The 27,413-nt window shown below is 41.4% G+C and overlaps 1 protein-coding gene across 3 annotated transcripts; it reads right to left on the bottom strand.

Annotated features, from left to right (window-relative positions):
- Nucleotides 1-846: 846 nt before the first annotated feature.
- LOC111849029 (hexokinase-1) lies at nt 847-25,760 on the bottom strand. 3 transcript variants are annotated; one of them, XM_023821527.2, is made up of 18 exons: nt 25,442-25,760; nt 22,652-22,814; nt 12,825-12,973; nt 12,590-12,709; nt 10,238-10,333; nt 10,040-10,139; nt 9,717-9,900; nt 9,355-9,510; nt 8,239-8,472; nt 7,811-8,115; nt 5,795-5,943; nt 5,513-5,632; nt 5,149-5,244; nt 4,569-4,668; nt 4,303-4,486; nt 2,671-2,826; nt 2,351-2,584; nt 847-2,185 (listed from the first exon to the last, which is right to left on the bottom strand). In XM_023821527.2, the coding sequence occupies exons 1-18, from the start codon at nt 25,502-25,504 to the stop codon at nt 2,038-2,040; spliced, it is 2,757 nt and encodes a 918-aa protein (XP_023677295.1). In that variant the 5' UTR covers nt 25,505-25,760; the 3' UTR covers nt 847-2,037. The 3 variants fall into 3 exon arrangements, with proteins under 3 accessions (XP_023677295.1, XP_023677298.1, XP_023677297.1); XM_023821530.2 differs by lacking the exons at nt 22,652-22,814; nt 25,442-25,760 and adding an exon at nt 14,941-14,965; XM_023821529.2 differs by lacking the exons at nt 22,652-22,814; nt 25,442-25,760 and adding an exon at nt 14,123-14,258.
- Between the last annotated feature and the right edge of the window lie 1,653 nt (nt 25,761-27,413).

Genomic DNA, 27,413 nt, shown 5'->3' with positions numbered 1-27,413 from the left:
TTTTCAAGTTTTAAAGGGCAGGATGGAACTCTGTTTTCTCTGGGTTCTTTGTCCTGGGTGTGACATTAATCTACATCTAGTCCTGCAAGGAGGTCCTCCAACTTACAGGGAAAACTTGGGGGTTGGTGGCAGGATTGGCACTCCAGCCACCAGAAAAATCTCACGCTGGTCAATTTGGACTAGTGTTGTGCTGAGGTATCACCAACTGCACAGCTGTTCTCAGGTTCTCATCCCTGAGGTTGTTTGTTGTATGGTGGGTGTGGTAACGCGCTGTAATCAGCACACACCCCTTACCCCTTACCAACCCAAAAGCTGCAGATTAGTGAGGTTATGGTCTGAGGATGTACCATAAAATAAAAATTGAATATCTACCCCAGCAGTGTCACATCCCCTCAGACATGGCTCTAAACTAGCCACACCTGGAGCTCGTTAGTCTTACCTCTTGTTCCTGCCCTCCAGTTAACCAGTGGCAGCTGCCTTATTTGATCCCTTGTTAGCTATATATATTAGCATCTCCCAGGATTGCGCTCCCTGTTTGGCTATTGTTGCATGTCAGTGTTCATGAACCTGCCCTGTTGCAGCTTAATAAACACCCGTATGCGGGGTCTGTTGGAATACATCCTGCAATTGGGTTGTGCCTTGTTTTGACATCATGACAATCAGAAGACATAAATAGGGTCTGGTTGGTGTAACCAAGACACAATAAAATTCCTTGCAGGTAACCCTTTGATAATCTGACTACTAAACATTTTATTTAAATACAGGCGCCTAAGCTGATGAGAAACCAGCACATTCTTCACGTTCAAAAGCAGTGACATCAATCTTAACACACAACAAAGAAATTGATTTGTTTTTGTTGCACATCAAAATAAACTTTATTATATTCCGTTGTCTTTTTTTGTTGTAACACTAGTGCATCTGATGTGACATGAAATGCTCTAACACTGTACAAAATAAATGTACCCAATACTTTTTCATGTTACCGGTAAGGCATGCATTCATGAATATGTAAAGCTACAAGATGTCTGATGGTAGGATGCAGAAACATTCAGCAACAGCACACAAGACATACTGGAAATCCCCTATATTTACGCAGCCTGCTCACTTTGTGACATATTTAAAAATCCTGTTCAGAATGGACACGGCCTACACATCATACTCAGCATGACAACCAGTTCACAAAAGCAACAAGATATACATTACTCAAAGTTTTTTTTTTTTCTGGGGGTCCTGAAACACCAAGACAAGACCTTTGATTAGTTAACTGTGTTTCAGGGAAGAGGAGAAACTGTGTTCGTGTGAGATTGTGTGTGTGTGTGTGTTTTAGAGGGGAGGGGGGCAGGGTAGTCACATGACACGATTGCAAGACATACAACTTGGGACACACAAACATGACTTTTATGTGCAACCTTCACAGCAGGGACAACGCTATGGTGCGCAAAAGGCTCCTGGTCGCAGATCAAATGCTCACACTCTGACTTGCCGAAATTAATACAAAAACCGCTTTGGACAACTTGACGGAAAAATTAGAACGACACATTGAAAATGAAGGCCCCTGCTCTGCCCGACTCCTGTGCTTGTCTTGGCTCACGCAATGCAACCTTTATAATCTCATAACTCAAACCCCTCAAATAATAAAAAAATAAATTAAACATATGGTAAAGCGGTGAAGGTTTCATACAAGTTAATTGTCCTTTTAACTTGCTAACATATACCATATATGAATGCCTACAGTAGATTCACAATACTTCAAAAGCTCACCCAATGGACCTCTTGTATGTAATATAATACAGCCTTAAGTTGTAAAGAGTTATAGGTTATATTGTATTTCAATTTTGTTCTTAATCCCCAGGAAAAAGTGAAAATATGTACAGGGCAGAGATAGAGGACAGGCTACGAGCCATGGATATACCCATCCCACCACCCTGTAAGTGTTTTAGATATAGCAATGTAGGTGGGGCAGAGTCACGACTGCCACAGGAGACTGATGTGAGGACAGGGCGGTGGTGGGGGTCAAAGGTAGGTGAACTTGATGGTTCAGTTCTGCTGCTCTTGCTGTCGCATGCGGCAGCCAACAGCTGTGATCAGCGCTGCTCCCTTGCCGCTGCCATCCTCTGACAAAAGGAAGTTGACATCACACTGGGGTGCAAGCTCCTTCACCGTTTGGTGCATGACCTTTGAGAAGCTGGGGTGGAACAGGAGACACAGCCTCAAAACTATGCAGACAAACTAGTGAGCACATCCAGTATACCAAAGCCCAGGGAGTCAGTGGATGGTATCACAGAGTGTGGCTGGTTTAACTGGCAGTCCAGACCTGTACAAGATTACATCACCGTCATGCGGTACTCACTGTGGATGGAGCTTGTAGAGCGTGCCATCCACCCCCACAGTGATATCCAAGTGGTCCAGTCCTCGGTTCTCACGGATCTTGTCAACGACGGCAGCCATGCCAGCTCCACATAGCTGGGCGGCTCGGCGGGACACGGTGCCACACACTTCCTTGACAATGATACTGTCATCACACGTGCTGTCCAGGCCCAACTGCTGCAGAATTGATCTGACCTGCAGCAGTGCCAGCCGATCACTAGGGGGAAATAAATATGTTAACTCACAGACTTCCATGCTGTCAAGTTCAATTAGAAATTCATTTAATGGCAGGCGATCACTTACCTCTCAATCTGGGAAAGAAACTTGGTTTCAAAGATGCCCCGAGTTTTCAGGGTCTCTGAAATCTGCCCCCTGAACAGAAACCCTCGCTTTGTAAGGTCAATAAGGATGTTCCTGACGATCTCACCAAGGTACATCCCACTGCACATTTTCTCATACCTTAAATACAGAGGAAAACATGACCGATTCACTTGTCGCAGTGCTACTGCGTCTTAGCTTCAGCTAGGGTGACAATATCCATGTCAGGGAGGACACTGAGTTAGGACAGGATTGTTAACTACCATTTGAATTGAAACAAGTTGGATTTCACTTAAGCACAAAGTTCCTGTTGTGTGCTGACTGGTCTCCCAGAATCATTGATGTGTCCCTAATATGAAACAGCTGGAAGGAAACAAACCAATCAACTGAACTAAACTATTTAGGCAACCATAGGAGCCTTTCAGCATGGAGCGTTGCTCATGACATAATGATAAAATATATATAAATTGCAGCCACATTTTAATATATTATGGTAACAAATTAATAAAACATGACCATGATTTATACTAAAATGAGGGAAATAATTAGTTGGGTAAAGAGCCGTGACTTACAATATTCTACATAAGTGCCTCTCGGTAATATTTAAGACTTAAGAATGTGTTTATAGGTCATTCCAACCTGGTGTGACCACTTTCAATCAGATGAAATATAGGATTTCCCTCACAATAAAATATTCTGATCACACAATAAATTTGGCAGGGGGTGGGTAAAATTTATTTTGGAATTATTTTAAAACAACTATCTCAAACTATGTCCATACTACCAGATACAGATGTGTAGTGGCCTAATTGAAAGTGATGCATTAGGCAATAAAGCAAGCTATGTAGTAAAGCGTGCCAAATTTTAACTAAATCATTATATCATGAGTGGGGCTCTGAATTTCAGCTGTAAAGTACTTTGTAAAAAATAAAGTACCTCAAAGTGTCCTCCCTGAATTCTTTCATCACACTGCTTTAGCCAAAGTGTAAAACAGTAAATGTGCATGCTAAAAAAGGTAATTAAAAAAATCTAATTTTATTTGTCACATGCTCCATCATACATAGTACAACCTGCAGTGAAATGCCAGACCTGCATGGGCTGATATTTGTGCCACTAGAAACTGAATATGAATTTTTTATATTTGAATCTGCAGTTATCCGCATTACAAAACTGAATCTGAATTTAATAGTTTGAATCTGAATTCCAGTAACTCCAAATAGCATTTATCCTACCTCAAAAAATTCAGTTCGCGAATTCAATTTCAATCTAGTGTGACACACCTAACTCGAGATAGCATTTATCCTACCTCGAAAAATTCAGTTCGCAAATTCAATTTCAATCTAGTGTGACACACATCCGAGTCCTTGAGAAAAAGTAATCAACTGCAGATTTTTCGAGGTAGGATAAATGCTATTTCGAGTTACTGGAATTCAGATTCAAACTATTAAATTCAGATTCAGTTTTGTAATGCGGATAACTGCAGATTCAAATATACAAAATTCATATTCATTTTCTAGTGGCACAAATATCAGCCCATACACCTGGACCTGGTTGAAGATATAAGACATGTGGCTTCAATTCAGAATAGTGACTCTAGAGAACATGAGGATTACTCACTTCTGTTTTCCGGCATTGAGTGAGAGCTCATCAACTGCCTCGTCATACTTCGTCCTGATGTCATCCAGGCACCCATTGTCCCCAAAGGCGCCCCATTCCATATTGACGCACATGCGGCCTTCGGTGCCCTCAACTGTCTCGATGTTGCGCATCTCCTCCATATAACACGCGTTGCTCCCAGTGCCTGGAAGCACACTGGCATGTGATGTGGCATCCATCTTTGCCAATACCCCACCCCCCATTTCACTTTACATGCTGGAACTGACCTGCGATGAGTCCAATCTCACAAGTGGGCTCTTCGTAAGCACATGTCATCATTGTCCCTACCGTGTCGTTCACCACAGCCACCACGTCCAGGTCAAACTCCTTCAGTTCAAAAACAAAATTCAGTGAATCAGTGAATGGACAAGTTACATGGTTCTTCTAGCATTTCCCATAACCTTAAACCAGATGTGGCCAATCTTAACCGCAAAGGGCCAGTGTGTATACAAGTTTTTGCTATAACCTTTAAATCAGCTGTTCAAACCCAGGTGTGAGGACTCTTCAGCCAATCAGTCTTCTAATCAGTAATCTAATTAGGGAGTTGCAGTGAAAACTGGCCTTTTCTGGATGAGATTGACCTCCTCTGCTTTAAACCCTTACATAATTCTGAATTTGAAAATTATTTAATGTACAAAGATTATGGTCTGAATACCATTTATGTCTACCTCAATTTAAAGTACTACAAGTGGCATCGAATTCAGTTCAATAGCTGTAGTACCATACTGGGATTCCATCATGTTTTCCATTATGCACTAAAGCATAGACAGTGCTGAGCTGACTGTGACTTCAGGCATCTCTGCTTACCTCCCTCCTCTTGATCCCCTCCCGGAGCAGGTTCACAACATCCTCACCCTCACAGTCAGTGGCCTTGAAACCTTTAGTCCATTTTATTAGGATACCCTGAGATAGAAGAAACCATTCAGTACCAGAGAAAGAAGGAAGCAGGAGAAGATAGAAAAAATAAGCTATTCTCATGTTAACTACCAGTGTAAACCACTGTCCTGATATAATTGCCCGTATTGTCCACAGGTGCAACTAGAGATATTTTCCATCATTAATTTCAGGTAGAGGTAGCTTAGTCATTCCTCTCCTGCCTCCAAAGTGAGACACCACTTCAGGATATTGTGGGTTGCTCGGAAATTAGCTGGGCATGAGAGGATCATCATACCGCATCCAGGCTGGTCTGTTTACAGGGAAAGGAGAAGGTGAATCCCAAAGGTAAACGGGCATTCTTCATTCCCATGTAGTCCAGGAAGTCAGAGATGCAGTGCACTATGTGATCAAAGAGCTAGGACACAATACCAAAGGGACACTAATTTGACATCAAGTTGACAATGAGCTCATGAAAAAGCATCTTGATATATCTATATCTTTCAACATGTTGGTAAAAAGAATCAGATCCAAAGGAATTTGATTTGGGTACAAATGTGTGGAATTCCCATTTAGTTACCTCTTCCCCAGTGCCCTGCATGATCTCTAGTGGGATAGCATAGATTTTGTTATGCATCTCCACAGTCCGCCTCTTTCCACTGCGAATCTTCACCAGCAGAACCCTGAAGTTTGTCCCCCCCAGGTCCAGTGCCAGGAAGTCCCCGTGTTCTGTCCGAGACAAGAGAGGGGATCACAGTTAGACTGTCAGATTAATCAACAGAGAAGCCTGTCATTCCGTTTATAGATGACTCTCTTTTTGAAAACAGGAGAGCAGGCCTCGGCCACATAAAACCCAAAGCCAAGAAGTCATGTCACATATACTATATAATTTTCTAATACCTCATTTCCACCAACATGGAGCTGGTGCACGGCGCTTGGTGTCTTTTGAGAACCAGCCTGCATTTCTACCGGTTGCAAAAAAGAATGGAACAGAAATGTTATGTAGGCAGAAGTGAAGTAAAGTGAAGGTTAATCCGTATTTCGTTTTTTGGATTTATTTTGCCGAAAAATTCGTATACAGTAACTGGTTGTGCTATATTGCCTTTTGTCTCCGTAAAGGCTCCCCATCTGTGTGTGAGTGTATTCTTTATTCTTGCTTGCTGTTTTATCGCTGTCCTTTTAAGGATCATGCAATAAAAGTAGAGTCTGTTAATAATTGATCTTTGTAGTCCCCCTCATGATCGCTTCGCCACTTGAGCACCACAATATTTTATTTATTCAACCTGTGACATATTTATATTTGATTGTTAAACATATTTATACAGACACTCCTCTACTTACGAATGAGATATGTTCCGAACGGCCGTTCATTACTTGAAATGTTCGTAAGTTGTTATTCAACATCATTTTAAGGGCATACGCAAATACAAAGAACTAGGATGCTGGGAGTATATACGCTACGCTGCTTCACGATGGGAGTAGCAGCCAGAAGTTGTACAGTGCCAGATTGAGAAAAAGTCCAGCACCAGCACTGCACTCTATTGGTGGAAACAAGGCTTAAGTTTCTGAAGTTATGTGATCTTTATCAGGGATTTGGTAAGTCAAATAAGGGCTGGTTAATACTTGATGCTCGCAGCGTGTCCGCATACACATCATGACCACCTCACATTTTCTGATTTGATTCCATGGAAGATATTCAAAACATAATATATTTTCAGATGCAAGAAAAAAAATATTCCAAACATTATTGTGTGCCTCTATGAACAGTGTTTAAATGGCAGTTTAAATTTCTACTGCTTCCGAATTCAATCTGAGCTAAGAAAGCAGTGTTGTGTGTACAAAGTACAATGAAATTCTTACAATTAACATACTATAAAGTATAGATATTTTATGGGTTCCACTGAAATGAAGGAAACTGATTATGCACACCTTGGTGTGTATGTTGATGCTTCCATGTCCCACTCTCACCAGTGTAGGGAAGCAATTAAAAAAGCCAGTAGGATGTTGGGTTATGCTAAGATTATACAATTCCTTGGTAAGACCCTAACTAGAATACTGTGTGCAGGTTTGGTCACCTTACCTTAAATAGGACATTGCTGCTTTACAAAGGGTTCAATGTAGGGCTACAAGAATGATTCCAGGTCTTAGAGGAATGTCTTATTACGAGAGGTTAGCTGAGCTAAATCTGTTCAGCCACTAGCAAAGGAGACTAAGGTGGGACGTGATCCAGGTATATAAGATTCTTACAGATCTGGATGCTGTTCAACTAATTGATTAACTTTGGTATTAATTTAAATACAAGAACTTGTGGTAATAGGTGGAAATTAGAGGGAGAACATTTTGAACTGGATTTAAGAAAGCATTTCTTTACACGGTGCGTAGTTGGAATAGCTGGAGTATGGAATTATCTTCCTGTAGTAGTGCAAGCTAAACCCTTGGGTTCCTTTAAATCAGAACTAGCTAAGATTTTAACAACTTTAAGCTATTAGTTGAAAAGAGTCTGATGGGCCGATTGGCTTCCTCTCATTTGTAAATTTCTTATGTTTTTATGTAAGCCGAACAGCATTTCCTCATTTCCCAGTGCTTTAGGTATTACCTGTCCCATCAGGCGTACTGCGGACGAAAGTGGGCAGCATCTTGACAGTGGAGGTGTTGTGGGATTGTTTGCCGAGCCCATTCTCTATCTCTATCCTCATCTTCCTCTTGACCACCAGCAGCTGCTCCTTTGTCAGCCGAAACTCAGCCAGTGTCTGGGCAATCTGCCGAGATTGATCCGCCAGCCGATAGGCCACCGCAGTCACCATGGCAGCACCCTTGGCACTCCCACTCTCTGACAGCAGGAAGCGCACGTCCGAATCTGGGACCAGGCGCCGTACAGTCTTGTGCAGACGTCGGGCATAGCTTTTGTTGGGGTGGGGTGGGGGAGGGGGGTTGTGATATATGATCAGAGGTCAAGTTGTCATGTCTATTGCCCTAGGTCCTTATGACCTAAAGTGGCCTTGTGGCCATCTCTTAGGTACTCACTGTGGGTGCATCTTGTAGAGGGAGCCATCGATGCCCACGGTGGTGCGCAGCCGTGGAGTACCCTTGTTGTCCTTCAGCCGGTGGAGGATAGCACCCAGTGTGGCCGCAATGAGGTTCGCAGAGCGGAATGAAACCACAGCACACACATGCTGCACAGCCACACAGTCATCATGCGACGGCTCCACTCCCAGCCGGGTCAGGATCTCCTTGGCCTTGGACAGGCCCTCCTTGCTCCTGAGCCACAAAGATGCAGAGAGATACGTCATTGTAGCTTTGTTAATCTATGCAAAGTCCACAAACTACACAGCAAGACTCATCTCTGTAGTTCCAGAGTAATCTGGGAAAGTTCCAGTGACGCCAGTTCTAGTTAAGTTTCATTTTCTTGGGCTCATAGTCAATAAAATAAAATTAACTCTAATCCTAGTGAAGGGTGTTAGCTCATAACTCAAGGTAGTGTCTAAGGACTTGTAGCCTGAAGGTTACTAGATCAGGTGATGAGGATGACTAACAGGTGGAATACTGATTACTAATACAGTTCAGCGAGTAGTTCTACTTATCCTGAATCATTCTATCAAAGTATTCAACTGGGTAACTACATAAGAATCATAATTGGAGTAACTGAGCATTGAGAGTGCCTAGAGGGGCCTTTCATTTCTCAAGTAGTCTTTCTGCTTATTAGGGAGACTGGACGATCCATGTCAGAAAGGGTATTTCAAGTTTTGCAAACTGCTTTAAAACTGAACAGCACCTGTACTTGGCTAAATAAGGTAGTGCAGTTTTTCTTGTGCTTTGAGTGGTTTGTTTCCTTGATTGAAAGACATCCAGTTGTTTCACAGTAACATTAGTAACACATGCATGATTATAGGAGACTGAACTGTCAGCACACAGCAATAACTCAGTGCATAAGTGAAATCCAGGTCCTTTCAATTCAAATGGTAGTTTACAAATTCAGTCTTACCTCAAAGTGTCCTCCCTGACATGGATTATCTGGACACCTTAATATATTCAAAGATAATCATACCTAAAATCTACATACCAATTCCAAATCTATAGCTTTCTTTTTATCTTGTCACTCCAATAATTATTGAAACAAGTGAATGGAACATTGGGACTAACTTCTCGATAGCAGAGACATGTTTTGTTTCAAATTTCCCTTTGGTGAGAAGCTCGGGGGTGATCCTTCCCTCAAACAGCATCCCCTCCTTGGCCATCTTGACCAGGATGAGGCGGACAAGTTCACCCATGTACAACCCGCTAACCATCTTCTCAAACCTGTCAAGAGAAGTTGCAGCATCGTCTTTAAGAGAACAATGTAACAGTTACTCAGTGGTAGTGTCTGATAAGACAATTAATATTACAAAAAAAAGTGCTGAATCACTGAATAGATGTTACATAACATCCAGTAGCACTGTACAAATGGAGGTTATGTGACTTCTTGTGACATCACATTGTAGAGATCACACTGCATGGTGCCTTACAGCTGTTTCCCTGGGTTGAGGGAGCCCCGGTCGATCTCCCGGTCAAACTCAGTGCGAATGTCCTCTAGCATGCCATCGTCGCCGAAAGCTCCCCACTCGGTGTTGATACACATGCGGCCCTCGTCTCCCTCTACCAGGTCGATGTGCCTCATCTCCTCCATGTAGCAGGCATTGGTGCCTGTCCCTGGTCACATTTTCAGGTCAATGTTTCTTTTGTTTATGCAAATTCTGCCGTCTTACAACCTCATTTCATCATATTAATGCCGCATTCAGCCTCTTAACAAATTGGCCCAGGTAACACTGCTTATCAGAGGACAAATTACCTATGATAATGCCAACTTCACAGCGCTGGTCGTCAAATCCACAGGTCATCATAGTTCCAACCGTGTCGTTGACCACTGCCATGATATCTGCATCATAGTCCTGTGAAATGCACATTGACCACATTGTGAGCCCACTGCTGCTGATTTTCTCTGCTTGATGAGTCACCAGGCTCTGCTGATGAAAAGGCAAAGCCGTACCCCTTGCTTCTTGATGGCCTTGTTGAGGAGCTTCACCACATCCATCCCCTCCACCCCACTAGCTTTGAAACGTTTTGTCCAGGTTAGCAAAATGCCCTGTAGGGGACAAAGGTCTCGGTGATTGCACATCAAGGGAGAATATCCTCACACAATAAGGTACAGTAGCATGGATTATCATACAAAATCTATGTAATTTATATCACATTGCTTTGTGAGTAGCAAAATAATTTAAGACTAGTAACTACAGGCAGTGACTGAAGGGTCCAAAGCATCAGAATGTCATCCACAGCATTGAAACAGAAAATGGAGTACTGACTCTCACTGGTGGCCGATGTGTTAAAAACTCAGACAGCAGTAAATACTGCTGTGATAGGTTGGGTAAATTCGAGTCTAGGCGTAACGGGTCAGGAGACATAGGACAGAATGTAGAAACCTGCAGTGTAGCACCTCCTCTGCATTGAAAGTCTGGTTTCGGTCAGATGGCCTGAGCAGTAGGCAGAAACAGACACCTTACTACCTAATGTTGTAGGCCAAGATCTTACAGGTTAAGGTTTGTTTATGCTGGCTGTGTAAACTTAGATTTTGTTCCATATTCAGAATATTGCTATTTTTTTTTTTCTTGGGGGGGGGGGGTCAATATAACTGCTGCAATTACAGGCTTTGGACCCCTAACTATTAATCAAAAGTATTAAATGGAAACAGAATCCTCAGGAATAACTTTACAGTCTATACATGTTGAAAGACTTCATGGAAAAGTGGGAACAGAGCAGAAACATTCTGAGTAAGATGTGATACATCATTTTAAAAACAAAACTGATAAATAATCCAAATGCAAAGGCCTGAAGTTTTGAATGTGATTCGTGAAATGGAGTACTGACTCCACCTACTGGCCAATTTCTTTTACAATATTCAAAAGTAGGGAATAGTATGTACCTGTATATTTGAATTAACTCTGACAAATTTGTATGACTGAAATGGCAGTAAAATGAAAGGCAATTAAAAGTATTGACTCAGAAGAATGGAAAGTTGACAATCTATTAATAAGGTTTTTGATATAAGCATATTTCAGCTGAATTGGCCAAGGTGGGTCTATCCGTAGTCCAGGACTACAGAATAGGGTCAAATTTGGTGCGGATGACTGAAGCATGCCTGAGATATAGCTGTCTGATTGAAATGGGTATGGAACTGGTAGAGGTTGGGTGTGGTTGATGGCCATACGGTACATGAAGTTTAAGCTTTTTTCATTGATTCATTAATCATTTATAAGGGCAGTGTGCTGACTCACATGCTACTAGAATTGGCTAGGTGGGGTGGACAATATAGTATTAATAGAAATATGTCTTTTATTAAATTTATAAAAATCACTAAGAAATTCAAATGACTGTCATTGAACAGTAAAACTATCTGGATTGGAACTGAAAGTAAAAAGGATTTTGACTAACTATTTGATATTCAAAGAGAAATTAGGAAAATGTCAGTTGCACTGTTTTTGAAGGTTTAGAGACTTATCCTCCTGAGACCCGACCTATTAATTTATGTCCATTGTAGTGGACATTGTATTTTTGCATTTATTTTTTCACTGATGTTGGGAAACGTATTTATTCTTGTTGTGCACTAAAGAGGACATGCTGTGAAATTAAAATAAGAATAAATTTGAAAAAATCTAAATTGTAAGATGTCTTATTTCCTCCAAAGACAAATAACCTACAATTGAAGGATACTTTTTTCCTTGTGTCTCAGGAGGATATGTTCAACTGCTGTAGCACCCACTACTGATGATCAGTGCCAAATTTGGCCTACTACGTACCTCTCCTAACTCAGCCAAAGACGAATGGCAATTCCTCACTGAGCAAAAGATGAAATGCATTCTGTGGTACCTTTCGTGATTCAGCAATAGATAAAATGCATTTTGTGGTACCTTTCATCATTCAGCAATAGTCAAAATGCATTTTGTGGTGCCTTTCATGACTCAGCAAGAGACTAAATGCATTTTGTGAATCCACAGAGTCACGATATGACTGCCTTTCATTCACAAAATGCATTTTCTCCACAAAATGACTTTCTTCTGTCCAAGAAATACAAAGTGCTGATTTCAATTCTGCGCACAAAATTAAACATCCCTTTTGATTTCTGTGCATGAAAGAAAGTCTTTTTGCTTTCATGGACAGAATGTAGCAAGACATTACTTGATTTTGTCATTAAATTTGTTGCATTTTTGTGGCACAGAATGTATTTTGTACATGAAAATGAGCACTTGACACTCGGCGCCCCATGTCACAGCAGGACATGCTTTGGATCGCTAAAAAACACAGCTCAATGTCCTTATCAGCTCGAGGTTGCCATGGTTCTTACCTCATCCAGTTTGCTTTGGGCACACGGGAAGGAGAAGGTCAGTCCGACTGGAAGCTTCTTGTCTTTTATTTTCTGCTTGTCCATGAAGTCACCGAGGCACTCTGCCACATAGTCAAAAAGCTGCAGGGAGCATGGTGGCATATTACGCTGAGTTGGATCGCACCAACACTGCGGGGCTGTGGGGATCAACTGCTGGCTGATGCTGGACTGGCGGATTCGGTGGCCACCATCTTACCCGGGTTCCACTCCCATGGATGATATCTTCTGGGGTGTCGTATATCTGACTCTCCATCTGCACCGTCTGCTTCTTCTCATGGGACACCTTCACCCGCAAGATTCGGAAGTTGGACCCTCCCAGGTCAAGAGCAATGAAATCTCCCTTTTCTGGATAAAAATCAGCACAAAATACTCTCAAATAATCTCTAACCAAATAATGACATAATTTCTAATCCAAAATAGGCACTTAATGTCTGACAAAAATATGACACAGAATAATAAACCACCTTCATCAGAATCTTTCAGGATCCAAATGAAATGTGATTTTGAAAATCACATTATTAGGATTAAATATCAATAAGAACACCAAATGATCCCAAGTCAAACACCATGAGAAGAGGTGATCCTGTTGCCATTAGCAATGCCATTCCATTCAGCGTCAGTGCTGCTCGCACACTCATTAAAATTAAAACCTACTTAAAACAAGATCCAGAGAAGAACTAACTTTGGTTGCATCGAGATTAACTTGCTAGCAGTATTAAGGGTAGCACTTGGTTAAAGAGCCGACTGTCTGAACTGAGTGACTAAGCATCAGCACTGAAGAATGACAGCCAGCCAAAGTGAGAATGTGAAACTCAGCCATTCTCCTGCTGGGGTGCCTGTACCGGAGTCCCTTACCATGCATTAATAAAAACATCCGTTCTACATTCTGTTGATTTTAGGTGCAGCCTAATTGGCTGAACTGGAATACAAATATAATTGGATGAGCATATACGGCCATTTACCCCATAAAATGCAGCTCACTAATTGCTATCATAAATCTATCTCCTCTCAGGGCGATCGGCCAGCTTCTGTGCAGCCTGGCAACAAGTGTAAGCGAATAAGCATGCATAAGGGAAGGCCTGACTGTCGCAGCCACATTAGCCATTAGCTTGCAGCCACATTAGCCATTAGCTTGTAGCCACATTAGTTGCTAGCTTCCAGCCACGTTACCAAATAAACTTACAGCCACATCAATCAATCAATCAATCAATCACTTTTATTGTCACAACACATTGCTGGTATACTGGTACAGTACATGTGAGTGAAATTCTTGTGTGCAAACTTCACAAGCAGTAGTGGTGTACAAAATATACAAATACAAAATATAAGAATAAATATACACATGAATAAATATGCGCATGAATGAATATGAATACAAAATATACATTTATATATATTTATACAGTGATCCCTCCGCTATATCGCAGTTAAGCTATCACGCCCTAGCTGCTATATCGCGGATTTTTCCCCGACGCATCACAGTTCTCTGCGTACCTTGCTTGTGATCCGATTGTTTTAGCTTTGTTTTAAACCCTACGATGGCTCCCAAGTGTCCTGCATCTTCTAAGCCTTCTGATAGTAGTGAGCCTAAGCGCCAGAGAAAGAACTTGACCATTCAGGAGAAGGTAAAAGTTCTGGATATGTTTTTGGTAGGAAAGCGCTGTCGCTCGCCATTGTGGCTTTAATGAATCGACAGAACGCTACACCAAGAAGGATGAAAATATATAAGCCACATATGTTTTTATTTTTATATATTTCATTACATATACAGAGAGAGAAATGTGTATATATATATACACATTACATATTATTATTTTATTGTTATTATTATTATTATGTTACTCATATCCTTAGCCCGACATCCACATATATGTGTTGTTTTAATAAGTGTACATGTGTTTAAAGCATGAGGGGGGGGGGGGTATTTTAAGGCTTAAACTATCAAAAAATGTTTATTTATATGGTCTTTCTATATCGCGGATTTAATATGTAATATCCAGAGCTAGAGCAGATGGGTTAATTGCGTTACAAAAATTAATCAGATTAATCATGATGATGGATTAATCCACATTAACCTGTAAATTGTATATATATACTGTAATATGTGTTTAAAGAGTTTTCATTGTCAGTTACAACTAATTAATTTTGTTTTCACTGGATTAAACTGCGTTGTTGGATTAAAAAACAAACACACAAAAAAATCTTTTTTTTCTTACAGTTCTGCAATAATCACACCCCTGCCAAAAACACAGCTAAACCATAATAGTGTAGAAATGATTGTGTTTCTTGCTAAAAGTGTATAAACTGCTTACTGTTAAAGTTCCTCTCCCAAACGGTGATGACCCGGATACAGACAAGCTACGAAAAGCTTAAAAGTACAAGGGTGCCGATTGCTTAAAGTTATAGTACACTTAAACTTATTTTTCTGAGATTTGATGAAAACAGCAATTGTATGGATAGAGGAAGCGATTTAGCTGGCTGAGATTTCACCAGAAATATGTCAGCACCCATGTATGCATAGACACTTAACGTGACATGTACAGGTGATGCACTGCCACCAACAATTTTGTGGGCAGTATGGTCACCTTTTGTCATGGGACTATGTTTATGTATGGTACTGTTAGTATTAAAGTAGCATCTGATTTTTTTAAAGAATGAGTAGTCAGAAGATATTCAAAACAAACGAGGCAAGAGAAACAATTTTTCAACCATTATTGTGTTCCACTGTGTACAGTGTCTTCAAAATCTAATGCCATTTTAAGTTTCTTCTGCTTCTGAATTCAATCTGAACTAAGAAAGCAGTGTCATATGTACAAAGTACAATGAAATTCTTACTTGAATGCCTTCTCCACAGACTACAGACAATTAACAATACAATGTTACAGTACAAATCATACTAAGTAGGGCTGGGTGATGGGCAATATTCATATCGACATCGCAAGTTATGCACATGCAATTCTCACTTCGCAACTTGGATGAGATCAGGCTTTTGCATACCTTCATATTGAACATACATTATGAAGTGATATACCAATATTATTTTCCAGTGCAGTTCCGGTATTTAGAAATCTTGATGATAAAATACACCAAGAGCACATGGTTTTACGTTTTGTTAGAATATTTATGTTCTGTCACAGGAAAAAACACAGCCAGCCGGACTAGGGCCCAACAGTAGCCTGGCCTCCTGTGTTTTTGGAGATCCAGGTCCCAGGGAGACAGCTTAGGTTACGGGAAGCTAAACACCAGTATGGGACTTTAAGTGCAGAGAAGTATTGTGCCTGCGAAAAGGGTAGTCATGCTTGATTTGGGATGTCATGCAATACCCTTAACTTGATACCAAGCTTTACAAAAGCATAGCGTTTGCAGAGAACATTGTAATCGATATTACCAAAAGACCTGGTTAGGAAACTACTGTGTGAAGACAACATATTCTCACAGAATATTCACAAAATAACTCAGAATTTCACCAAACCACAGACACTATTTTCTAAAATAGCTTGTGTAGCAGTGAAATGAAAAGGCTCCTTACAGATACAGTATCATTGGTGCATGATCTAGTATCTGGTGTAGCAGATACTGAACTAGCGGCTCAGCAGCTACAGCGGGATCTTGATTTAATTAGTGACTGGGCCGATACCTGGCAGATGAAATTTAACATAGACAAATGTAAGGTACTCCATGTAGGGAGCAGAAATATAAAGTACAGGTATTTTATGGGACCTACTGAAATAAAGGTAGCTGATTATGAGAAAGACCTTGGTGTGTATGTTGATGCTTCCATGTCTCATTCTCGCCAGTGCGGGGAAGCAATAAAAAAGGCCAATAGGATGTTGGGGTATATCTCCAGGTGTGTGGAGTTTAAGTCAAGGGAGGTAATGCTAAGATTATACAATTCCTTGGTGAGACCTCACCTAGAATATTGTGTGCAGGTTTGGTCACCATATCATAAAAAGGACATTGCGGCCTTAGAAAAGGTGCAGCGTAGGGCCACAAGAATGATTCCAGGTCTTAGAGGAATGACATACGAGGAAAGGTTAGTTGAGCTAAATCTGTTCAGCCTCAAGCAAAGGAGACTGAGGGGGAACATGATCCAGGTCTATAAGATTCTAACAGGTTTGGATGCTGTTCAACCGAATAGTTACTTCAGCATTAGTTCAAATACAAGAACTCGTGGCCATAGGTGGAAATTAGCGGGAGAACATTTCAAACTAGATTTAAGGAAGCACATCTTTACACAGCATGTAGTCAGAGTATGGAATAGTCTTCCTGATAACATAGTGCAAGCTGAATCTTTGGGTTCCTTAAATCAGAGCTAGATAAGATTTTAACAACTCTGAGCTATTAGTTAAGTTCTCCCCAAGCGAGCTCGAAGGGGCCGAATGGCCTCCTCTCGTTTGTATAGTTCTTATGTTCTTAGAGTGATGAAACTCTGCGAGATCATGTAGAAACATGCAAAATTTCAGAATGTGCCAAATTACAGGAGGACACTTGTTCTTCCTGTGTGTACACCTCATAACAGTCCCTGAAGCCACATTAATTACTTTGCATAGCATCGTATGTTAATGTATAATACAAAAATGCAGATACACGTGCATCCTGGCTGCAGATGTTGGGGCTACTGTTTTCATAGAACTGCTCTTGTGCCGTTCACGGTGTTGTGGCGATGGAAGGTAATGCTAACATGCTAATGTGCCAAATGGATGCTAGACCCTGTTTTGGTGGTTTTTAAGCACCATGATGGTTCCCGGTTCTCAGCCTGCATGCTGTACGCGCTGCTATTTGGAGGGCAGACAGCGCAATGGCGCTGAAATTGAGTGACGGCCGTTCTCTTGCTATAGACATAGAATACCATTTGTCTGCCCAAAAAAACACAATACGGGACCTGGAGTCATATTTATTTAGTTGGGGGGGGGCTGTCATTGCAGCTTTCGGTAATTACCCGACCTTTTGCAATTCATGTTTTCCCCCCTGTACATACACAATGCTCGAGGCAGTCGCCGAGGTTACATTCCAGCTGGGTCCTGTTGTCATGGAAACCTCCATGTTGCTCGGGGCCCAGTATCTTGAGCATACACGCAGAGATCCTGAGGTGCACCAGACAAGTGAAAGAGGAGACACAGTTCTTTTTATGTGTATGGCAAGCTGCTGTGTATGTTCTATTAGACTGTAGTGGCCTTAATGACTATGACTGAGGCCAGCTGGGGATGTGTCATCAGTTCAGGCCATACCAAATGGCTTAACAAACTCACCAGGAAGGCCAACTACTTCACAGAATTGACCCTGGAGAAGACGGCCAGGGAGTGCTATCCTGGAGCACATTTAGCCACTGGCTCATTCCACCATGGTGTGCTAAAAAGGGCTACTGCGGATCATTCCTACCTGCCTGCCATGAGGCGCTATAGTGTCCCCTCCCAATGTCTCCCCCACCTCAAGGTATAGCATGGCATTTTAACTTATTTGCATTATGTGCACTGTATGTGCAAGTCAGGAATAAAATATACAATTTTAGGAAGGCAAACTCTAATGAGATAAATCAGAAATTAGAGATGGAGGTAAATACTGGAAGAAACGTGGCAATTTAAAAAAAAAAGTAGAAAGGAAAGTTGCATTGCAGTCTAAGGTCAATCAAAGTATTTCAGTGCCAAAAGGGTTCTAAAAGTCATCAATCTACAGAATAGTGCTGGTCTGAATATTGAGAATGATGAGGACATTGTTAGTGAGTTTAATGATTACCTTGCATGAGTATTTACTCAAAAAGATATACTGTAAGTAACATACCTGATATTTCAAATTCAGCTCCAACAATATATGTATAACTGAAGCTGATGTGTTACAAGGTCTGGCTAAGTAAAATTAATAAATCTCATGGCCCTGATGGCATCTTCTTGAGTTATGGATATGGGGGATATTATATGCAGACCTATAACTTGGCTACCCTCAGGCTGGAAGCACGCAAATATAATGCCCATTTTCAAAAAGGGAGATAGAAGCAATCCCTCAAACTATAGACCAGTTAGCTTAACTTGTATAACCGGATAACTGGTGGAGGCAATAATCTAGGGAAAAGTCATTGGATTACTAAACACTAATAATATTCTGAGGGACAGCCAACATGAGTTTAGGAGGGGTAGATCCTGTCTGACTAATCTACTTGAGTTTTTTAAGGAGGCCACAAGGGAAATTGTTAGAAACAAGGCCTACAATGTGATTTACAGTGGAACCCGCTTATAGTGATCACGGTTATACTGATTAACCACTTATACAGATGAAAAAGCTTAGGACAGAATAATTCCTTTACAAATACTGTTTAAATAATTTGCTTTTAGTAATCATGTAATCTGCTTTCATACATGCCAACATATGGAAAAATTAAACAGTGGTAATTCCTTTTTTTTTTTTAACAAAAAACTACCTGAGGCTAATGCTACATGTATAGAAAACATGACCATACAAAAAAATGAAAAATATAGACTCAAAGCTTATGATAAACTGTCAAAAACAAGCCAACAAGATGCAGCAGGGAAACCACAATAAGCTATATTTTATATACAGTACTGTATTATAGTGAATCTGAGCTATACAGTTCAGTAATTTAATTTATACATTACTGTAATTTGAAAAGTATTTTAAACAGCTGTACTCTATTTTGAAAGAGTCAAAATTCAGTAAATAGTGATGCTGTCCTTTCTATTACCTTACATTCATGTAGTAAATATACAAATGTCAATTAGATGGAAATCTGACATAAAGAAAGACAAAAAATCTGTTATAATGATCATCCGCTTATAGTGATCAATTTTACCCAAACAGAGGTGATCACTATATGCAGGTTCCACTGTATTTAGATTTCCAGAAGTCCATCGAAGTAATCCCACACAAACAATTCCTGCTTAAGCTCAAAGCAGCAGGTATATTAGGAACTGTAGCAGATTGGATCGAAAACTGATTAATCGACAGATAGCAGCAGGTATAGAGTGTGTAGCACCAGAGGCCCTATTACACAATTAGGAATAACAAAGTGGCCTGTGTTAAGAGTGGGGTACCCCAGGGTTCAATTTTAAGACCATTATTATTCCTAATTTACATGAATGATATTGACACTAACATATATGAAAGACTGGTTAAATTTGCTGATGGCACCAACTTAGCAGGTGTAGCAAATTCTTTTCACAGTGTGTAATTAGATTATGGAATAGTCTGCCCAAAGGGGTAGTGCAAGCTAAAACCCTTGATTCCTTCAAATCTGAACTTCACAGGATCCTGCCAACTTTAAATTATTAGTTTAAATCCCTCAAAGCAAGCTTGATGGGCTAAATGGCCTCCCTCGTTTGTAACTTTATGTTTTTGTATTCTTTTGTTTTTGCGCTGTCTGTTTTGCACTCTGTGTATGTCCATCTTTGCATTACTAATCACACTGCCGTGTGTACAAGAATGTCCCCCTGAGATAAAAAAAAAGGTCAATCTTAATCTATCTAATCAAAGTGAAATGGTGAAATGGAGGGAGGTGCATCATCCTCTCTCTGGCCATGTTCACACCTTGTATTAACATGCATCCTTGGTGATCCAATCACAAGTGGACAGCGCTAAATACGTCTGTTCACACCTGGTATTAGCATGAGTCTCCGCATGTGTCTCGAACCAACCGTTTGTAATCAGATCTCACTTTCCAGCAACTTATTTAAATAAGCACGTAAATCGCTTCCGTATGCAGAATCTGATGAATGTTAAGAAGAAGAAATGAAAAGTCTTAATACTAAAAATGAAATTACTAAATATATCTATAAATAAATATTTCAATAATTAATGTGTGCTTTTATTTTTAAATAATTCCATAAAGGGTGTTATATTTCTTAATAATGTTTATCTTCTGCCTATTATCTTTAAATTGTATTTCGTAATAAAGGTCTGATTTTCATTCAACAGTCATTATTATAAAATATTATTTCACATAATGCAAATGTGGTGTCTTCAACAATTCAAACTGTATTTCACAGTAAAGTTCAACTTTTCACATTTCAGGCAAGCATTTTATACTGCGTCAAGAAGATACAAATGTACGTTTTAAAAAGGTCTTTCACTACTTAGGTTAATATTTTTCTATTCAAGGGCAAAGGGTTTAGTGTGTAATGCATTATGTTGGTCGCTATATGATAATATTTCAGCTTTTAATCATAACCAATGAAACTCAAAATTGGTTAAAATTTGTCTGATACGCTGAATTATATGTTTGACTTGGAGCAAGTTAAGTAAAAGAAGCTGGGGTGGGACTGAATTTCGGACTGAGAGTTCAAGTCCCTCAAATGTAAAAATTAGGGCTGTCAAAATTTACGGGTTAACGCGGATTAATCCATCATCATGATTAATCTGATAAAATTTTTTAACGCAATTAACCAATCTGCAGCGCAGAATGATTCAAAATCACTGAAATGTCTCTGTCAACCCATTTCGGGTAGTTTTAGTGCGTTTCATTTCCCCTCGGAACTTGTATTCCGAGTCGGATTCCGGAGTTTTGAAGCCGGAAGTGACTACATGCGCTCCCGTTTCTCAGACATCCGAGAAATATCTCGGAGCAGCACAGAGGATCCCGACTCCCGAGTTCAGAATCCAAGATGGCTGCGCCCTTTATCAACAGAAGGGAAAGTTGTACTGTAGTCTTTCCCTGTGTAACAGTGTATTCTGTTTAAGCACTACTTCTCATTTGTGGCTCATTAAATCGGTCGCACACGCTTTACCGTCCAACTTATCTGTGGATGTGTTGCTACGGAGTTTTATATGTAAAGCACCGCACGTAATGTGTTATCAACTGATATTGCTAACAATGGCAATTAACCGGGCTAGAATAAGAATTGGACTGAATGATTAGTTGGATTATTTGTCGGATTTACGGTAGTTCGTGCTAATTGTAAGCGAACGAAGATAAAGACCATTTAAACTGAGGTACCTTAAATCCGACAAGTTGTCCGGCTAAGCAAAAAATTTTGCTTTTTGATATGGGTCCATGGTATTGCACTTCTGTGGCAGATGGAATGCATCCGACTCATGTTCAAGATGTTCAATAAACATGTTAAGTGCATATATATTCCTTTTTTTCTTGAGTCTGTTTGCAAAATTAAATGTGATTAATATAGATTAAAAATGAATGATATTTAATCATGATTAATCAAAATTAATCCACAGGAACCCTGTGATTAATCTGATTTAAAAATTTTATCATTTGACAGCACTAGTAAAAATATAAAACTATATAAACAATTACACTATTAAAGGTTTCTATTAACATATTCATTATCTAGGCTATTAAACGCACATTCTTACCTACATGCTTTAACTTTGCATTCATTTAATTTTTACTGACACGTGTCACCAACATTAATAAAGTGTGGAGCAGCTTTGACATAAATAAGGAAGCAATTTATTTTTCCCAAATTTGTGCAGAACCTTAATGATGTACACTTTGACAATGTTTCCATGCGAATGGGTCATGACAGTCTGATATTAAACCAACTTCCCAGTAGATTCAAAGTTATATTTTGGTGTTGTAGCTAAAAAGATGCGTTTACTACACAGAGGCCCACTGTGCACTGACAGACCTTCTGACAAAAATCATTTGTCAAATGCCGTTCACACGTTTAATGAGTCCATATGTACTTGCACTCACACAAGGATGTCAGCAGAGTAGGTGATCCTCCAATGCAGCCCAAGACATATTCGCGTTCAAACTGCTATAAGAATGAGAATATATATGTGTCCCAGACCACCTCTGAATGTGCTTTGAGTGACTGGATCTCGTTGAGTTTTCGATGCATTTTGGGTGCATTCAGACCTGTATTTATCACTGTCCACTTGTGATCGGAACACCTAGAATGCATGTTAATACCAGGTGTGAATAGGGCCTCTGGTGCTACACAGTGTCCTGGAGGGGGTCTCAGAGGGGCTGTAATTATGTAAGCTTCAAACGGGGATGCAATTTTTCACACATGCACACAAAGGGGGTGAGGCAGGTGGGGATAGGGCCACACTGACCTGAGCCATCAGGTATGGAGCGGACGAAGGTGGGCAGCATCTTGACTGTAGCCGTGGGGTTGGTGTCGCGCTTAAGGCCAAACTCCAGCTCCCGCCTGAAGCGGCCCATTACATCCAGTAGCGTCTCATCCGAAAAGCGCATGGCATAGAGGTACTTATCAATCTGTGGGAGAGAAAGGGGGTCAAGAGTCTGCTACCAACTACACATGCAAATGCACACAGAGCTCTAAGGGGGACCCTCTTCTGGGACAAGACAATGTCCACCATGATCATGAGTGTGTGTGTGTGTGTGTGTGTGTGTGGGGGGGGGGGGGTGGGACATGTATGTATGCCACATTGTGGGGACCAAATATGATAAAATCCTGTCAATTTGACCTTGTGGGAACATTTTTTTGGTCCCCACAAGGGGAAATTCAGTTTTATTAAAATCTGCGAATGCAATCAAAAAGTATACATTCTGTTTGTTTGGAGTACCAATTGAGCACTGTGACTCTTTATACTGAACTGGTGGGTTGAAACAAAATTTTGGTCTGGATTTTTGACTTTCTGGACCTGAACTATCCATCTCTGTTGTTTGGAAACTAAACTCAGTTTTCTAAAAATCTGGGACTGCAATAAAAAAATTAAAATAGCCAAAAGTCTTGTATTTTTCTTGGTTACTTATGGTTAAGGATAGGGCTGGATAGGTTGTCATTGTTGGGATTTGGGTTTTTTCCATAGAAATGAAGGGATGTTCCCCACAAAGATATGAGTACAAACGTGTCTGAGAATGTGTGTGTGTGAGTGTGTATCTGTGGGTGAGTATGTGTGTCTGTGTGTTTACTGGGTTTAGCTGCAGTGTGTTAAGTCCCCCTCCTGCTATTCTCACTTTGATCAATAACGTGCACACAGGTCACCTGAGGTCACAAACATCAGTCTTGTGATATAATCAATTTAAAGAGGTTTTTAAAAGTACATACCATTCATGTGTTTTTATACGGAAGACAAATTTAAGTGGTGCAATTCATCTCTTGGCAGTGTTCCTCACCCGGAAGTGGTGGTGAGATGGCGGACCACACAGACTCACTGGATGAGCCCATTATGGCTGGGATTAAGGAGGCTGCTTCCATACAGAATCAAGCACATTCCCACATGCCTGCTGTCTCACTCATGTTCAATGCTACACACCTGTCTGACAGATCATCCTTGAATAATAAACAAAAATTATGACACGCTCCAGTCCTGCTGGATTAGGGTTCATACTCAGGGCACACTCTGCCTTGGGGTCAAACAGGCTTTTCCCCAATACTACCTTTATGCATTTTATATTTCTAGAACTTAGTCAGAACAGAGAGTTACAATTCAAATTTATTAATTGGATTTTATCTTACGTTATACTGATTTTAATATGACAAGGTAATTAATTGCATTTTTTTAACCAATGTCCACACAATCCCCCTTTCCAGGAAAAGCTAAGAAAATTGCCCTTTTTTTGCATCCTCCTGATACAAAGGGAAACACAGAAATCCATAATTATTTTGTAATGGATGGTGTTAATCAGTAGTACTGTGACTTTGACTTTGTGGGAAAATATATGTGGGAAACGGAAATTGAGAGTAGTGTAACAAAAGCATTTTAATACACATTTTCCCCTTACAGCCCCTCCCCCCCAGCAGTACACATGCCTTGTGCAAATTGCAGTTCCTGTCTGGTTTAACTTCCTCCTCAGCAACTACCAATTTCTAGTAGGGGTCAGTGATCCTGTTGTTTAACCTGCAGGTTAACCTGGTTAAAGAAGCTTCGAGATGAGTCAGTGATGGGGGGTCTTATAGTTAACTGTCATAGTGGGTGAAGCACGACTCACAATGAATTTGCCTGCCCCCGGCTACTGAAGGACACCGGTGACAATGAGGCCTAGTGTGGTTGAAAGCAGCTAATCCCTCTGACTGTCACAGACATTTCCGCAACTCTAACTCCATATTGTTCCTTCCAAATCACAAAGCACACATTTGTATGAAACCACAGAGTATTTCCGTTAGAAGTATAGATTATTAAGTTAGATTATTAATTCTGTAACGAGTGGCCATAACAATATAGCATTATTTTTTTATATACAAATACAAGAAGACTATTCATTCTTATTTCCCAGACTAATACTACCACCACAATTCAAGCAGCTGGGTGGATGGATGGACGTGTGAACAAGGACTGCCAGCTGTCCCCTCACATTGCAAACGGATGGGGCTTCTTGTTAACTGAGGCACAAACAGCACACATCCTGCTACGGGGTTCGCGGTTCTATGTCAGCCTGGTTTTACTGGAAACGAAACATCTCCAGAATGGTCACATGGGAGCCACATTATTAGGGGGGCTCCTCCAGTAGCAAGAGGAAGGCATTCCAGGGACGTTCTGTCAATCTTACCCCGCCCATTAGTGGGGGGTGGTTGCTGAAATGAGATGGCTGCAGGGAGTGTAAGGCTGGTTGGCCAACTCGCGGAAGCAGGAGACTAATGACCCCCTCAGTTGAACACACACACCCGCTCACGCACTTGCGCACACACACACAGACACACACACACTGCTCCATTCCCCGTTTCAAGGGCATTGTGACCGGCAGGAAGATCTGCCGATGCTCTGACCCATAGCGCGAGCCAGGCCTTGTTTCATAAGCACTGCCAGGTGGGGGCCATGGGTGAGGAAGGGAGGAAATACGATGCCCTTGCCGCTCTCACTCTTTCACACACACATGCACCTGTTGTCACACTCAGTGCGTGACTCAGCCCCCCCCCCCACCCTGAGTCAGACACCCACCTTCTTGATCTGGTCATCCTTAAGTTCCGTGAAGTAGTAGGCCAGGAGCTGAGCAGCAATCATCTCGTCAGTCTGTGGCGCTAACAAGCCAGGCAAGAACAGCGAGGAAGTGGAGCCAAGGATCTCCCTGGCAACTGAATGGAAGCTCCTGGAAAACACGGCGTCAGATGGCAGAAGAACAGCAGCGACTAGCCCCTGGGCTCAGACGGATAGGGCAGCAGGCGTGTACAGGGACCCAGTGGCTCAGCCTCTCACTCGCACACAGCAGCAGATTAGTGTGAGCGTGCACAGCTCGCTTGCTTCAGAGACAGCAAGGGGGGTGGGATGGGGAGCTGGCTGGGGTCCCGCCCACTTCCTGATCCCTGATTGGCCGAGATACCCGAGCCGGCATGCAGGGCTGATGAGCAGGGAGGGGGGAGGAGCGAAGGAGCCAGAGTCGATGCCGATGGCCTCACCCTGCATTTACTATAGTAAGGGGGGGGGCACGTACAGCACGTCAACAGGACGCCGCTTCCGCAAATGACACAGAGGCATCTCAGCTGAGGTCACACATCTTTTTCCAGTCCCTGGCTGTGCCCCTAGTTGAAAGACGAAGCGCTCAATGAATTACTCAGAGGTCTCCTTCACCAAAAAACACACACATATACTATCTACATGGTAGAAAAAATGCATACCAGTCAGAGGGGAGAGAGAGAGAGAGAGAGAGAGACGTTTTTGGCTCTTTTCGGACACGGTGTCTGTCTCCAGGCACTGGGCTCAGCTCATTCTTAAAGAAAATGACTAAAATAAATAAAGACACTCATCCCCACTCTGTTATTGAATTGCTGCTGTTTTTTAAACCAACTTACCCAGCAAAATATTACACCAATACTAACTGTTCTTCTGTCCACTGTTGTTTATATATTATGCCTTTTTAAAAATGCTTCTCACCTGAAACAAAGAAAGCAGCTAATTTAATGGACATGATGGACATTACTGTGACAACATCAATGCTGGTTAATACATTTACAGTTACATTTATTTTATTTATTTGTCCAAAGTGACTTAATTTAGGCAATAATTAAATTAAAAAGTAAGATTCTTTGGTTCCAACAGATGGATAAGTGAAATAGAGGATGTCTCTCTCACATTCACGCACGCACGCACGCACGCACGCACATGCGCACAAGCTTGTGCCTTAACCCCGCCCTTTGGGCCCCCCCCACTCAGCCACAGCATGTGTGTAACCCAGCATATATGCATTGCCTCCCGCCTCTGTGTGTCATAGACAGCTTCACAACCTTGACAAGGTCATACATATGCCCATGACTAAATTTAGTCCTCTGATACTTCCTTTCAAAAAGCACCCTGAGGATTTATCCTAAGAAAGCTGAACTGTGGTCCAAAGGAGGGGAGATCCCAGCCTTAAATGGGGGGAGGGATTTTCTGTTAATAAACATATTCTAGTGAATATGGTTCACACATTTACGTTAACCCCTGATGACTTTGTGATGAAGGTGATTTTTTTTTTCTTTTTTGCCGAGGGGGATTTCCTTAAAGGGTTAAAACATCCTGGGTCTGGTTGCATTGTTCTAGAGTCCCAGGCAGTAATTTGAAGCCTCAAGATGGCGGGGGGGACAACAAGAAGCATTGCCCCTCCCCCTCTGGCTGGGGGAGGCAGGATAAATCAGTGTCATCAATCCAGAGTTACACGTGGTCACTGGGGGAGGGAGAAGGGGGTGGGGGTGTGCTGGTTTCCTGAAGGGGAGCTGATGTCAGGGCAGTGAGTGTGAAGTGACACCTGTGGACTGCCAATGAATGGGAGGCCTTCAGAGGTAAGCATTCTTAAAATGGAAAGTGACGACTGACAATTGAAAGGGGTGAGGTATGTGTGTGGCAGGGGGGCAGAAAGAGGAGAGAGAGAGATATGGAAGGAATCCACTGCACGACTCTGGGACACTCCAACCTCACAGGAACAGCAGTTACATTTTAC

This window comes from Paramormyrops kingsleyae, chromosome 3, assembly GCF_048594095.1.
Source record: "Paramormyrops kingsleyae isolate MSU_618 chromosome 3, PKINGS_0.4, whole genome shotgun sequence".
Classification (NCBI taxonomy): domain Eukaryota; kingdom Metazoa; phylum Chordata; class Actinopteri; order Osteoglossiformes; family Mormyridae; genus Paramormyrops; species Paramormyrops kingsleyae.
Note: the sequence above shows the minus strand (reverse complement) of the source record. Positions and strands in the feature narration are given on the sequence as shown.

Coding starts and splice junctions, on each gene's coding strand:
- LOC111849029 (XM_023821527.2), bottom strand. CDS start 25,504: ATGATTGCTGCTCAGCTCCTGGCCTACTACTTCACGGAACTTAAGGAT. Junction 22,815..25,441: donor AGGATGACCAGATCAAGAAG/GTGGGTGTCTGA, acceptor TCTCTCCCACAG/ATTGATAAGTACCTCTATGC. Junction 5,245..5,512: donor AACAGACCAGCCTGGATGCG/GTATGATGATCC, acceptor CTTCTATCTCAG/GGTATCCTAATAAAATGGAC.